Source organism: Rhinatrema bivittatum, chromosome 10 (genome assembly GCF_901001135.1).
Source record: "Rhinatrema bivittatum chromosome 10, aRhiBiv1.1, whole genome shotgun sequence".
Lineage (NCBI taxonomy): Eukaryota > Metazoa > Chordata > Amphibia > Gymnophiona > Rhinatrematidae > Rhinatrema > Rhinatrema bivittatum.
In genome coordinates, this window is record NC_042624.1 from 97,477,001 (window position 1) to 97,492,870 (window position 15,870).

General features: G+C 48.0%; 1 protein-coding gene across 2 annotated transcripts in view; it reads right to left on the reverse strand.

The window, feature by feature from the left end:
* Positions 1-15,870, reverse strand: part of SRSF11 (serine and arginine rich splicing factor 11) — a 147,824-nt gene that overhangs the window by 124,137 nt on the left and 7,817 nt on the right. For both annotated transcript variants that reach the window (XM_029618373.1, XM_029618374.1), the window contains exons 4-5: positions 12,911-13,020; positions 4,975-5,067 (exon numbers count right to left, since the gene is read on the reverse strand). In XM_029618373.1, coding sequence (XP_029474233.1) covers positions 4,975-5,067; positions 12,911-13,020 — 203 coding nt within the window. The remainder of the gene's footprint in view (positions 1-4,974; positions 5,068-12,910; positions 13,021-15,870) is intronic.

A 15,870-nucleotide genomic window follows, 5' to 3' on the forward strand; every position in this document is an offset into this window, starting at 1 on the left:
TGGATAAGTTCTTGGAGGAGAAGTCCATTATCTGCTATTAATTAAGTTGACTTAGAAAATAGCCACTGCTATTACTTGCAACAGTAACATGGAATAGACTTAGTTTTTGGATACTTGCCAGGTTCTTATGGCCTGGATTGGCCACTGTTGGAAACAGGATGCTGGGCTTGATGGACCCTTGGTCTGACCCAGCATGGCATGTTCTTATTCCTGGAGTAAACCGGAGGAACGGCTCCCAATATAACAGCACCTGTAGTTCAAAGTTGTGGTGAGCCGAGCATATCGCCACCAAGAATACAGTCTTCAGCGTTAACTGGTGTAGAGACAGACTGCGCAGCGGGCGAAAAGAAGGCCCTGCAAAAAAGTCCAATACTAGATTGAGGTTCCATAGGGGGAGCGGCCACTTTAAGGAAGGTCAGAGGTGTTTAACTCCTTTTAGGAAACGGGCCAAGTCTGGATGAGTAGTCAGGCGGGCTCCGTTCACCTCAACCCTGAAACAGAAGAGAGCCACCACCTGGACCTTCAAGGAGTTCAGGAACAACCCTTTGTATAGGCCGTTCTGTAAAAATTCTAGAATCATGGGGATCGTGGACGTCCGAGGGGGGGGCACCCCATGTTCTTCGCACCAGGCCTCAAATATTCTCCAGATCCGCATGTATGCCAAGGACATCAAGAACTTCCGTGTACGGAGCAAGGTGACGATTACTGCTGGCAAATATCCCTGCTTCATCAGGAGAACCCTCTCAACAGCCAGTCCGTTAAACAAAACAGAGTTGGGTCCTCGTGAAGGACTGGACCTTGCTGGAGAAGGTCCCTGTGCGTGGGGAGGTATAGGAGGCTCTCCACCAGAAGCCTCCACATGTCTGCATACCTGGGCCAGTTCGAGTCCACCAGAAGAACTAATCCTCTGTGACAATCAATCTTGCCCAGCAGAGCAAGATGTCGGACAACAGGAGGCTCTGGCCACGTCTGGACAAGGGCGTTGATCCCTTGGGAGCGCTGATCTCTTCTGTGACTGTATTGTATTGTGAGACCTGGCCAGTAGGTCGATGGATGGGAGGTCCCAGCAATCTACTAGGAACTGGAAGGCTCTGGTCAACAACGTCCATTCCCCTGGATCCAGACTCTCCCTACTGAGAAAGTCTGCTATGACATTGTCTTTTCCCAAGATGTGGGAGGCAGAGATCCCTTGTAGATTCCTCCCATTCCATAAGGGGATCTATCTCCAGAGACACTTGGTGGCTTTTGGTTCCTCCCTGGCGGTTGATGTAGGCTACCGGTGTTGCGTTGTCCGACATCACGCAGACTGCCTGTCCCTGGAGCCTGTGGCTGAATTGCAGACCCACTAATCTGACAGTTCAGGTTTCCAGGTGCTTTATGTTCCAGCGCCTCTTCCCTGGTCCATCACCCCTGGGTTGTCAATTCCTGACAGAGAGCTCCCTACCCTCGAAGGCTCGCATCAGTCATGAGGACTAGCCAGTTCGGTGGGGACAAGCTTACATCCTTGCTTAGAAGCACTTCCTGGAGCCGAGAATATACTTCCATCGGTAGGTGAAGGCAAATCGAGTAGTCTTGAGACAGTGGGTTCCAACGTGATAGCAGGGAGCGTTGGAGTGGCTGCATGTGTGCCCTCACCCATGGTACTACCTCCAGGGTTGACACCATCAGGCAGAGGACCTGGAGGTAGCTTCACACTCTGGGGCGCATTGTGTTCATCGTCCGTTGCACTTGGTGCAATCCATTTCCTTATCCTCGAGGGAGAGAGGAAGAACGTGTCCTGCTTGGTGTCGAATCAGACTCCCAGGTACTCCAAGGACTGGGAGGGCTTGAGGCTGCTCTTGTCCATGTTCATGACCCAAGTTCCTGAAGCAGGAACCTGACCCTGCTGGTCACCTGGAGGCTCTCTAACAACATCGCCCGGATCAGCCAGTCATCTAAGTAAGGGTGCCTCAGTGCCGCCGCCACCACGACCACTATAATTTTGGAGAATGCTCTGGGAGTGGTTGCCAGGCTGAAAGGCAACGCCCGGAACCAATAATGGCAGCCCAGTACTGCAAAGCATAGGAAATGCTGGTGGTCTTGACGGATTGGGATATAAAGGTAGGCCTCCGAGAGGTCCAGGGTTGTTAAGAACTCTCCTGGTTGCACGGCCATTATGACGGAGCAAAGAGTTTCCATGCAGAAGTGGATTATCCGCAGATGACGACTGACGCTCTTGAGGTCCAAGATGGGGCAAAATGAACCCTCCCTTCTTAGGTACGATGAAATAGATGGAATAATGCCCCATATTTTCCTGGGGCGTAGGTACCGGGATTATAGCCCTCAAACTGAGGAGCCTTATCAACATGGATTCCACTGCTAGCTTTTGTGCTGGGAGTAGCAAGGTGTCATGAACATGTCCTGAGGGATGCTGCGAAATTCTAGAGCATATCCTTCTTGTATGATGTCCAGTACCCATTTGTCCGACGTGATCTTGACCCACCTCTGATAGAAGAGGGATAGTTGGTCCCCTATCTCCTCGTCCCATGGATGAGTTTGCCAAACTTCATTGGGAAGTTTGGGTCGAACCTGAGCTCGAACCAGTTCCTCTTTTTGGTTGTTGGCTCCGAAAGGACTGAGACCTCCCCGAAGGCCGAGATGTATGGAATGATGAGTTTCTGTAGGGCCGGAAGCGCTGGGAGCCCCTGGCCTGACACCTCATGGGCGAGGGGCATTGTGACCTCTTTTTCTTATCTTCTGGTAGCCAAGGCACTGGAGATTCACCCACTTACTGGCTAGCTTTTCCAATTTGCTTCCAAATAGAAGGGACCCCTTAAAGGGTCCCTTCTATTTGGAAGCATCCATCCGAACTCCATCGCCTCTCTGGGATGCACCCCTGAGCTATCTGCCTCTCTCTCGACATGAACAAGCCACCCAACAGGAAGCGATCTGCAGTATCGTTGCTGTTGCGTCAAAGGCTTGCTCAAGGATGGACTCCACCTATCGTGTGCATCCTTCAAGGCCACTCCTCTCTCTACTGGGATAGTTGTTCTCGTCGAGATGGCACAGTCCAGGGCATCCACTTTTGGGAAACGTAGGCGTTCTTCGGCCGCCGGGTCCAGAGGGTACAAGGCCTCCAAGGCACGATCTCCTTTAAAACTGGCTTCAGGGGCATCCCACTCTAGGTCAATCAACTCCTGGATGGCTTCCAACACTGGGAAATAGCAAGAGACTTTCCATAGAGACAGCAGGATGGGATTCTTCTTTGGTTCCAACACAGGGTTCGTGCTGGGAACTCCCAGAGTCTTCAGGGTCTGGGAGTCCAGGGCCGGCAATTCATCTCTGTGGAAAAACCATATCATGGTCCGGTATGGCTTCAGGCCTGGGGGGGGGGGCGCGGGATTTCCCCATCCTCCAATTGAGTCTGCATCCCCATCGTCATCTGTGTTGTCTGGGTCCCTGTCAGGGATACCCTTAGTGAGGCGAGGCATGTCCCGAGGCATGCTGAAAGGGCTGGGAAGACGAGGCCTTCCCAGATGGGGCTCAGACCGGGCAGGAGCAGCAGCTGACTGTGCCTGAACGAAGGCTTGAAGGCCCTGAAAGAATTCCACCCAAGAAAAGGTCGCCAGGTCCATACGCAGCCCAGGAGGAACTGGGGTGGGGGGTGGGTCGCTGAACTGCCCTCTCTAGGGGAGGATGAGGCCCTGGGATTGCTCAGATCCAGGATGCTACCAGTCCTCAAACTGGGAGTGGCCGGGCTTGGAAAAGTTCTGAATCCTCAGTCCTCCCTGGGCTTCCTCACAGTGCTGACACAGGAAGAATTCTAGGTAGAACTGTGCAGTCTTAATATGGCAGGCAGCACACAAAGGGAGTGTCGCTTGTGCTTCTTTGTTGCTGGAGCTATAGTTAACTGTAGCTTGTGCGTTCAGCCGGTTAGCGCCTGAGCTCGAGCACGCATAAATCCACCCCGATGCACATAATTGTAAGCGTCCGGTTGCACACGAATGAATGTATGTGAGTACTTATGCGCACAGGTGTGCGTGCATTAGGCGCACAACAGGGCTGGCCCGCTCCGCGCATACTGATGGTCAATGGGAAAAAATGGCGCCGCACCAAACTGTGCGCAAGATGGCGCTGCCACAGCCTGCCACATGGAATGCCCACCAAGTCTGAAGTGGGGTATAGCCCATCGGGGGGGACACTCAACCCGCTCAGAAACCCCCTTCCTTTGCCCTAACATGTTCGGGAACGTCGTCGGTACAGCGTGCCGAGCAAGGAGACTGGAGGAAAGACTTACCAAAACCCTTCCATGTCTCTGAATCGAAGTTGCTCTCTACTTACCTGGGCTCAGCGCTTATTGGCTGAGTACAGAGACGGTCTCCGGCTGTGGGGGGAGAAGGCATAGGCTGCAACCACCGCGCTTGACATCCTGCACCCGCTGCCTTTCAGCTGCTTCAGCAGCAAAGTCCACACTGGGAATCAGCTACTGGACCAAGGCACACCTCTGAGGAATCTCGGAAATCACCTCAGGAATTCTCAACTGGGGGAGGTACCATTAGGTATCACCGCAGGAGAGCGTGGCTTGATCTTTCTCCAATTTAAAGGTAAAATTTCTTCTTCTAAAGAGTACTGTGTTCCCGATAGGGAAGGCACAATCCACATCTGGTAGGAGACAGAGATACTGAATGACCGAGGTCACTGCAGAGGTATATCTAGAGTGATGTCAGCTTAAAACCTGACTCCGTCTCCATCTGTTGTCAGGGGAGAACATAACCCATTGGGTCCTGAGTCCATCTGGCTACATGCTAGGAAAAATACTTGAAAAAGAATATTCTGTTCTAATATGAGCCAAACAAAACACAATCTTGAAAGACTAGGAATTATTTGTAGAAAGAGACACCATTATAAGCTTCCAAGTTATTAAAATGTAAACTTCATAATTAGAAGGGTTTAGTGAAAGTAGCAGGAAGCAGGACAGCAGTCTAAATAATTTACCTGTGAGTTTAAGCTTGCTCCCGGAAGCCCGAGGGCAGCAAGGGTTGGATCAAGAGTTGGAGCTCCCAAAGCAGCCAGAGGAACAGCGCCAATCTATGAAATATATGCAATAAAACACAAAACAAATGCACATTTCAGCATTATCTTTGCTTGATTTTTTTTTTTTCAATTTAATTTTTACTGAATAATCAAAGAGAAAGCAATAGCAAAAAATAAAATCTACAACATACTGTATAACTCAACCACCCCATACTTTAATTTTTTAAAAACACGCCAAGGATTCAAACAGACATTCCTGGACCATGTCGGATGTAAAACATGCTACACTGTTCTATAGTCCATAAACTATTCGCACAGCATTGTGTGTTACAGCACTTGACATACATAAATTGTTCATATAACAAAGAACTCCTCTGAGCCACCCAGTAACTCTTTTCCCTGCCTTGACGATTGCTATCAGTCACCACTGTCGCCTTGTCCGAAAAGACTCTCACTGTTTGATTCTGAATCTGCGGATGACAGGAAGGTAGCCCTCTGCAAACCATTCTTGTGACCACGATGCTTCCCTTAAATGACCACCGAACTTGAGCCACTTGCCTTAGGCAAACAGCCACCAATCCCAGCTCCCCTAGAGGCTGGGATTGGTGGACCCTAGCACCAGTTCCACTCCCCCTCTCCAGACTGTGACTAGACAGCCACTATGAGAGACTGGACCTGTCACATCCCAGAAGTGGTAAGGGCAGGTAAAACTCCTCTGACAACAGACTCCACTGAGATAGAAGTGCTCGCTGCAGAAGCCACATGTGAACCAATAACCACAGAATGAAATGTAGGTTAGAAGCCATAGAACCCAGGACCTGCAAATAATCTCAGACCATGGGCACCAAAAAAAAGTGTTGCTCGTGAAGCACGCAAGACTAACTTGTTCACCCTTTCCAAGGTAAGAAAACTAAACTGGAGTGTGATACTCTGAAGGCTGGTCTTAAGTAAGCAGGGTGATGGTGAAGTTTTGGATTCCGAATGTGACCAGGAAGACAACTGTTCCTGTAAGGGGGTCAAGCAGCATTGAAGGATGCTTCGGACCAGAAGCTGGAGATGTCTGACGCTGTGGCCTTGAGTCTTCCAGCGGCTGTTTGCAGTAGCCTGATGCAGCCAGCCTGCTTATGCTGGGTGCAGACGGTATAGAAGGACACCGTTTCTTCACACGTTTCTAGGCATGCAGTCCACTTGAAAGCTGGGTGGCCTACGTGGCAGATACAGTGTATGATTTTGTTAGGCCTGCACCAGGAATATGAGCTCTGCAGTGGCAGCTCAAAGGGGCCCAGGTCACAGCTGTGTAGATGCCGGAGGGAAGGAAGACCAGCAAGAGGAGTTTTCCACCTCGCTCTTGTGACAGATATGCAAGGAGATGCCATCCCAACAGGAATGCTTCTTTTTCCTCACAAAGGCTCAGGAAGACAGTACTTTAGGAGGGCTCGTAAATGGGGCCAAGATAATTTCGGTCAAGGGGTCAGAAGAAATAAGCCATCCCAATGAAGCCAGTCTGGTCCCCTTCTCCAAGGAGAATGTCAGAGGGAGACCAATCCTTTTTTTTTTTTTTTTTATGAGGAATGGACCAAAATCATGACAGATCAAGGAGTTCTGGACGTAAGAGATGGCAACGCTACGTAGTGTATCTTTGGATGTCCCATTTCTAAGGAGAAGCGGTGCAGGAATCATCGAGCACCTGTGGCGCCTAGAGACTCTATTGGCAGTTCCACTGAAAAGACAGGGCCAAGGAAGATCCTCAGTTTAATTTGTGGTGCAGAAATAAGGAAGGCTCTTTTCGGCCTATTCTGGTTCTGCAGAAGCTCAATGCGGAACTGCGGTCACTGTATTTTTGCATGGAAACATTGCGCACAGGAACAGTAGCGGTTTGCAAAGGGGAGAGTTCTGGCATCTTTGGTTTGGATGGAGACATCAGAATATCCTCATTAATCCAGCCCATCAGAAGTTGCTTCGATTTGTGGCACCAGGCTCGAACTTTCAATACCAAGTTTTTCTTTTTGGCCTAGCGACTGCGCCAAGGGCTTTCACAAAGGTAATGTGGTGGCAGCAGTGGCGATAGGTAGGGAAGAGGTTCTGGTGCACCCACACTTGGATGACTGGCTCATCTGGGTGAAACAGGAATTGGAGTACCCTCACTCGATTCAGCAGTTTCTGAGCATGCTGTGCTTCCTGGTCTGGATAGCGAACCTACTGAAGAGCAGTTTGGTTCCGTCCCAGGCCTTGAAATTCCCGGGAGGCACGTAAGCACAGGAAAAATCTCCAGGGGACACATCTTTTGTCTGATTTCTCCCGCACAACTTTAATCCCCCATTCGTCCAGAACCTGAGGGATGAGAGAACATATCACCTCCATCTGGAACGAGCGAGTTCCTCTAGGGTCATCCCTTTCCTCTACTGGGCTTTCCTCTGGATCCAACTGAGGTCATGTCCGCATCTGGAACACCATTCCTCAGATGGTCCCCAGACCCTCCCCAGGAACCCCCTGAGGAGCATCAGAATCCAAAAAGGTCTACTCAACATCACCTGAAAGCTGCCCGCCCCCACCCCCCCAGGCCTAGACGGCGAAGAAGCCCGCCTGACTTTCCTGGGGCTCACCCGTATACATGTGCTGGGCGCTTAGGCTTGTGTACATGTGGCCGCTTTCCTCCTGCTCCTTGCCTGGCCAACACGCCTTATGCAGGAGCAGGGCAAAGTCTGCAGAGAAGGCCTCAGACTCACTGGTGACAACCAGCTACCAGCTCCTCAGCAGACTCCCTCCACACTAACCCAGGCTTCAGAAGTACTCTGAACCAACAAGTACAGTAGAGGCAGGGAATCTCTGGCCTCCCCTGAACCATTTTGTGTCCTACCACATGGAGACAACATGGCCGCCGCTGACTCTATGTCCCTCAAAGCCTCCCTGCTGGGCCCTGAAGATGTGAGACACAATTGGGGCAGAGTGCGGCTGCATTAAGGTGTCAACACCTTTCTCACCGGCCCGACGGGATGTTTGCCGCAGTCCCCAGCCAATGTCACGCTTTCGTGTGCTCCAGATGTGCACACCAGCCAGCCATCACATTGCCTCCCCAAACCCTCCCGGACCCGGGGCTGAGTGCAGCTGCATTAAGAGCGAACACCTCTCCTGCAGGCAACAGGATATTTGCCGCTGTCTGCAGCTACTATCACATTTCCACGTGCTCCCTACACATGCACCAACCTGACACCCCGGCACCTCGCCGAGCCCTCCCAGACTCGGGGAATAGTGTGGCTGCATTAAAGCATGAACGCCTTTCCCGCAGGTCTGAAAGGATGTTTACCTTGTCCCATGTCACGTTTTCGCGCGCTTCACACATGGGTGCTGACCTGCACAACTGCAGGCTTCCTGACTCATCCCTTGATCCTGCAGCCACCAGGACACGAGCACACTCACAATCTCAACTCTGAGCCCTACTCGACTGCCTTATTTATTTATTTTTAAAGGAGGGAGTAACTTTAAAAGTAAAAGGCAGAAAGAGGGTATACTTTCCTGAATGCCACAGCCAGGAACGGATGAGGGGGTCTCAGAGTGACCGAAGGAACCAGGATCCCTGGTTTTACAATCCCCTGAACCTTTGTGTCAAGACAGCTAGGAGTATCCAACCTCCACCTCGCCTAGCTCTACCTAAGGGATGGCCCACAAAGGAACCTAGCACCTTAGGGAGAGGAAAATTGGGTTCTTACCTGCTAATTTTCGTTCCTGTAGTACCAAGGATCAGTCCAGACCGCTGGGTTGTCTCCCTTCCAGCAGATGGAGTCAGAGAAAAAACTGAAAGGCACCCCCCCCCCCTTACCCTGATGTGCTACCTGTGATCCTTCAGTATAATCCATACCATAGCAGAAAGAAACATACCATAACCTCAACATAAGAACCAATGGCTATATCAAACCACCTAATGAAAAACTGCATAACTTCCGGAACTTATGTACATGGAGGAAGTACTTCCATATGCAATGTAAATGCTGTCCACTTGAGAATATTCTGCAGAACAAAAAGCAATAGCGAACAGACTCTCCAGATTCCATGGGCGGGCGTCTGGACTGATCTTTGGTACTACAGGAACAAAAATTAGCAGGTAAGAACCCAATTTTCCTTTCCCTGTACCAGGATCAGTCCAGACCGCTGGGATATACCCAAGCTGCCCTAAATGGGGTGGGACCTGGAGAGTCCCGCTCGAAGAACACTACTGCCAAAACAGTCGCCATCCGGAGCACGGACGTCCAAACGGTAATGCTTAGCAAAAGTGTGTAAAGATTTCTAAGTAGCCGCTCTGCAAATTTCCTGCGGCGAAATAAACTGACTCTCCGCCCAAGACGCCGCCTGAGATCGAATTGAATGCGCTTTTAAACCTTCCGGTACTGCGCGCCCAAGACATATATATGTCGAAGTTATGGCTTCCTTCAATCATTGGGTAATAGTGGCTTTAGCTGCCGTATGTCCTTTCTTAGGACCACTCCATAAGATGAACAGATGATCAGACAAACGAAAAGCATTGGTTACCTCCAGATAGTGAAGCAGAATCCGCCGCACATCTAATCTTCACAAGTTGCGAGCCTGAGGCGAATTCCGATCCAAATCCGTGAAGGCAGGCAACTCCACGGTCTGATTCAAATGAAACTCCAACACAACCTTCGGTAGAAAGGAGGGCACCATCCTAAGGGATACCCCTGAATCCGAAATCCGGAGAAAAGGTTCCCTACATGACACTGCTTGAAGCTCACAGATGCGCCATGCCGAAGTGATAGTCACCAGGAAAATCGTCTTAAGTGTCAAGTCTTTCAAGGTGGCCTGTTTCAAAGGCTCAAACGGAAGACTGCACAAGCCACGGAGAACCAGATTCAAACTCCAAGGACACACTGGATGAACCGGAGGGTTCAAATGTTTAGCACCTCTAAGGAAACGCGTTACATCTGGATGAGCCGCCAGGGATGTCCCGTCAATCTTCCCCCGCAAACATCCCAGGGCCGCTACTTGAACCCTGAGAGAACTGCATGCCAAGCCTTTCTTCAGACCCTCCTGTAAGAACGCCAGAATATGGACAATTGAGGTGTGCTGCGGGGACACACTCAACCCGCTACACCAGGAATCGAGCATAGGTGAGCAAAGGTAGACTTTTTTGCGCTTGCAGGAGGGTGGAAATAACTGAATCCGTATAACCTTTCGTCCTCAACTGCCGCCTCTCATAAGCAAAGCTGCTAGACAAAAGCGATCCACTTGATCGAAAAATACTGGACCTTGCCGAAGAAGATTCGGTAGATGACTGAGCCGAAGAGGACCGTCCACCACTAAGTTGATCAGATCTGCAAACCATGGCCGCTGTGGCCACTCCGGAGCAACGAGAGCGACTGAGCCTCTGTGAGCCTCTATCCTTCGCAAGACCTTGGCCACCAACGGCCAGGGAGGAACATAGAGCAGAATGTCGCAAGGCCACGGCAGGACCAAAGCGTCGACACCTTCTGCCCAGTGTTCCCTCCTGCAACTGAAGAACCGAGCTGCCTTCGCATTTCTCTGAGTCGCCATCAGGTCCAGGCGAGGAACACCCCACCAACGAGTCATGAGATGTATCGCCTCCTTGAAAAGTTTCCATTCTCCGGGCTTGAGATGCTGGCGACTGAGAAAATCCACCTGAACGTCGTCGACCCCGGCTATGTGGGAAGCTGCCAGCCGGACCAGATGGCGCTCCGCCCAGAGCATTAGCCGATTGGCTTCCAATGCCACTGGACGACTTCTGGTTCCCCCCCTGAAGATTGATGTAAGCCACTGTTGTTGCATAGTTTGACAATACTCGCATTGATCGATGGCTCACCAGGAAAGAAACTGCGCAACGCCAGATGTACTGCCCTGGTTTCCAAGCGATTTATGGACCATTTTGCCTGCTGCCCTATCCAACAGCCCTGTGCTGCCTTCAACTGGCAAACCGCACCCCAGCCAGAAAGGCTGGCGTCTGTCGTCACGACCACCCACTGGGGCTCTTCCAGGTCCATTCCACGCTGCACGTGGGCCGGAATCCACCAACGGAGACTGGACCTGGCAGGTTCTAAGAGCGGCAATCGGATTTGGAACTCTTCCAACTTCAGGTCCCAACGAGAAAGTAACGCCCTCTGCAAGGGTCTCATATCAGCAAAGGCCCAAGGGACTAATTCTAGAGTAGACGCCATAGAACCAAGCACCTGCAAGTAATCCCAAACCCCTGCATCCAGCCCTCCACTGGAGCATGGTGGAGGCAAAATGGCCACGCTCCCACGCTAGATGGGGACGGGGCAGGCCGGCAGAGGCACAAATTCCTCCCTGTGCCCTGGGAGCTCGCCGAAAACGGCCTGCTGCTGCTCCCCGACAATCCCTCCCAGGAGGCATCGTGTACAAAGGCCATCGCATGCTGAACACGGCGAACCCCGCGGCATGCCCGCAGACAGGGAGCGAGCACGAGGCCTAAAAAAGCGACGAAAATCGCCCTTCCAGAGCCCCGGGAAACATGTGCGCACGGTAGCAAAACAAGATTTGTTTTTGTTTTTTTTTTTTCAAAAAACGCTGACACGCAGCCACCCAGGGGGAAAACCGCCCCTGGGACCTCAAACGCAGCACAGGCAGCCCCCCCCCCACCCCCCCGAGGAATTATGCCATCTCAGGGTGCAAGGGGGAGGGACCGGCCCACCGGTTAATCCCCCTACTCACCGGCAGAAGCAGCAGCTCTGGGAAAACGGCTAAACGGGGTATCTAACCCCAGCCATGCCTCAACCAAGGCAGCAGCAGAAATCACTTCCTTTTAGATCGAGTTACTTTACATACATCTGGGAGCATATGAATCTTTAACCCTAGGAAAGAAATGTCTCTCTTACGAAAAAATATTTCCAAAATAAAAGTCCCGATCAGAATCCAAGGCAAAGATAAGAAGTAAAATAGAAGGCACAACAGCTTCTCCCGTTGAATTTTCAAGAAAGGAAGAGAGATGAGAAGATTCAAATGGGGCCAACATCTGTAGATGTATCAATCGGAAGAGAAACTTTCAAATTTGGGAGATAGTAAGCCTTTTTTTTTGGGGGGGGGGGGGGGGAGGAATTTATAATCCTAAAATTATGACATTTTCCAAATTTTCCATTTTATTTTGCAAAAACAGGTGTCCAGCTGAAATAGTATCAATTGAATTTTGTAAAGTGACCCCCTTGGTCTCCAGAGTATCCACTTGAGATTTAATTTCAAGTAACTGAGACTAAGAAGCATAAAATGAATTAGAAAGTTCATGCTGTTGTGAAACAAACCATGAGACCTGGTTAGATAAATTGGCGATAGCTTCCCAAATTATATCTAAAGTGATGTTTGGGGTTTAGCCAGTGGTACAACGATTACCTCAGTAGAAATCGTTCTACCAGTCCCAGCCATCGTATGAGCAGAGGAAATAACAGATAGGCAGCCAGCTCCATAACTTGTCTCCTCCATGCTGGCAACTCCAACGCTGAAACTGCCGGCTATGTGTGTTCTTCGGTGTGTGATGGGAGCAAAGAAATAGTGTCAGCACCACCCGCAGGGGGGGGGGGGGGCAGGCTGAAGAGGAGCGCGACACTGTCTCAAAGAGAAAGATGACTCATGGTCCGGCGTTGCTAGCGAAAGGACACCTCAACAGAGCTGATAGAAGGCTCTTGGCTCCAGATAACATGATGGTAAAAATCGGGCAAAGTAAGGGCGAACCCACCGAAACATCAGAGAACGCTCTGGCCCTACCCTGCCTCTTACCCGTTACAAAAGGTAAGAATTAATTTCCTTTTATTTCTAACTAAAGACAAGGGGGAACACCAACGGAGCATCACCCTTAGCATGCGGCCATCTTGAGATATACATTTAAACAGACACTTTCTTTCCAACTCAAGGAAATACATACCTGAGCAAGTGGGTTTGGAGTAGGCAGGAGTCCACCTCCAGGCATAAGGCCTGCCACTGCATTAGCTGGGGCCAATAGAGACAAAGCCTTAGTCTCATCAGGAATTACTCCTGCAGAGAAACATCCCACCATTAGAACACATTCTATTTAAAAACAGAACACACAAATACGCCCAGTAAACGTCTCCCTGATACACCACTTGAGTTTGCTGAAAGTACATATTCTGGCTAAAACATAAAACGATTTCTAGCAATACTTATCATTAATTTTATATCAGTATGAGACTTCAATGTGTGATAATTTGACTGCTTCCCCTTGCCTTACAAATGGTTAAGTTTCTAGAGTAAAAAAAAAATAGCACAATACACACTACTTTTTTTTTTGTTAACACTGCCAAGATTTCATCACCTGTACTCGATTTTTAAGTCATGAACCAAACGTAAGCAAGCACAGTCGGTTCTCCGGGGGTGTGCTCTCAACTTTCAAAAGCTGTTTTATGAACAACGACTCGTGTCGGCTGCTTCACTATAAAGCACACAGAAAAATCAAGATACACAAGACAAAAAAAGTTTGATTTAGGGGTTAATATGGTACAGTTCACTATGATTTTTCTCTCTTTTACACCTACCGTACAAATTTTGTAAAAATTAAAAAGTAGTATGTAAGGAAATAGTGTTGAATCAAGCATAGGGCTTTTGCCGACTCATCAGAAGTATATGAAAGTCTCTGCAATCTCTGCATACACACTGTGTGTGTACTGTGGCACATTCCTTACCTGTGCTGTACAACTCAAAAGAAAGTCCCAATGTGTGCCATAGCTACCGCACCAAAAAAATACTAAACTGCCACTTCCAAAAAAGTCTGGCACAATCGACTGAAATCAGCTAAGGCAAGTTTCGCAGATTCTAGGTCCTAGTCTGTTTGGAGGACAATCCATACAGGCGTCCTAATGAGACAGGCACTTGTGTAGAAAATTTATATTATATCCAACAGCAGATGGATTAATCTATTAATGTGCCCAAGCCCCCAAAATGAGAGTTCAGTTATACAATTTAACTATTGATTTGCAAATACCAGTAATGTTTCTTTCACTGCACATTAAAAAACTGCATCTCATCATAAAACATACAATATGTACAGGGCACTTAAGAGAAACTGGATAAGCTGCAGAAGAAAACTGTTGGGTGGTATTTTCAGCAGGGCCTGGTATATAGTTCAGGCTGAACCAGGGAAAAGAACTGTAAAACACAACAACAAAAAAGAAAAACCACTGTTAAATAAAGGTAATGGTTCCTTCCACCTATACTGAGAGCTGCTGCTAATATAAACAAATGTATAATACACAGCACTGTTATCTTGCCTGTGTCGCTGAGCTGTCATCAACTTAGGCACCAAGGATTGTAGTAAGGGATGGGGGGAGGGGGGAAAAGAAAGGTCATTGAAGTCTTGGGCATCATACAATGCAACAAATGCCTATAATAGGTCATGGAAATTTGTGCATGCATAAATATGTCTCAAAGAAACGATATAGAAATTTTATATCAAACTAGTACGCTTAGTGTTGCTGAAATTTAGGGGGTCAGTGGTGACCTATCAACTGGTCTAGCCACCAATTTTTGTCAAAAGGTAGCCCAATGACCAGTAATTGTCACAGGTATTGCTTCTGTTCTGAGAATACAACATTACTGACACGCCACACAAATCCTTTCAGTCTTATCGGGAGACAAAGCATAAAACTATAAATCCAATAAAAATCATGCATCTGAACCTCTGATTAAAATATTTAATAAAACTATAATTAAAAAGCAATGAGGCCCCTCACCAGTTAATTTTCATGCGTCAAGATTTTTTTTTACTGCTGCTTTGTTAGAACCATGAAATACTGCATGAATGTGTAGAAATGAAAGAAAAAGAAACAGACAAAAAAAAAACAAACATTATCCAAAGCACCTGAATTCCCAACTCCAGCTTTCCAAATATTTCATAATAAAAGGTTGCAAAAAGTACTATGCCTTACCGTAGACATTTGAGTATAGTTCTATAAAAACAGAAAGCAACAGCTGACACCAAACCATCTAAATTCTATAATGCATCTTGATACAGAATCTATATCTGTGGAAATGCAACTATTAAGAAGCTTTTACTTTAGTAATGGGTAACATTAATAGTGCACCAGATAAAAGAAGAAGAAAGAGAAATAATGGGTGAAATTAGCCACACAATCACGAATCTGGTTTTCATTCCAACACAGTCTCCAAATCACAAAACTGCTATACATCTTGAACGCCTACAGATTCTCTCCCCCGACTCCCTAGAGGAACATATCAGCAAGTGATAAAAAGCAGACTGTGTTGCAATGTGTTATATCATGGCCACAGTTCTGCTTCTCTAAAACTAAAACATCACTGAAAAGTAACTCAAGTGAAATTAACTCACAAAAGTCACTACAGTAGCAAATACAATAATCACATAACTTACAAACATTATTTCTCCACCTAACATCTTTTATCAAATTCAAAAACAGATTAAATGAGGTACATTCTCTCTAAAGAACTGGGTTGTCATCTACCAGACACACAAAAAAAAACAAAAAAAAAAAACTGACATAAAATGAACATTACCCATCACTAATTCTAGCACACTCAGTTAAGATTCCTTTCCCTTAAAAGCAGATGTCCATGTGCAGTTACTCTAGCATGCTTTAATGATGCATGAATCAGCATTTCTAATGCAGTCGTTTTTCTACCAACCATCTGCATTCAAACAATAAAACTGCAGCTCCTCTTCAAAATTACCATCTTCCACTTTCTCTGAACTATATTTTAAAACTTGTGCAACAAATGTTTAACAAAAAAAAAAAAAAAAAAAAGAGATTGTATTCTTTTCTCTACCAATAATCCAATACTCTTGCCAAATTACGCATCAAGCCCAGAGTGTAAAAAAAAACCCAAAAAACCTCC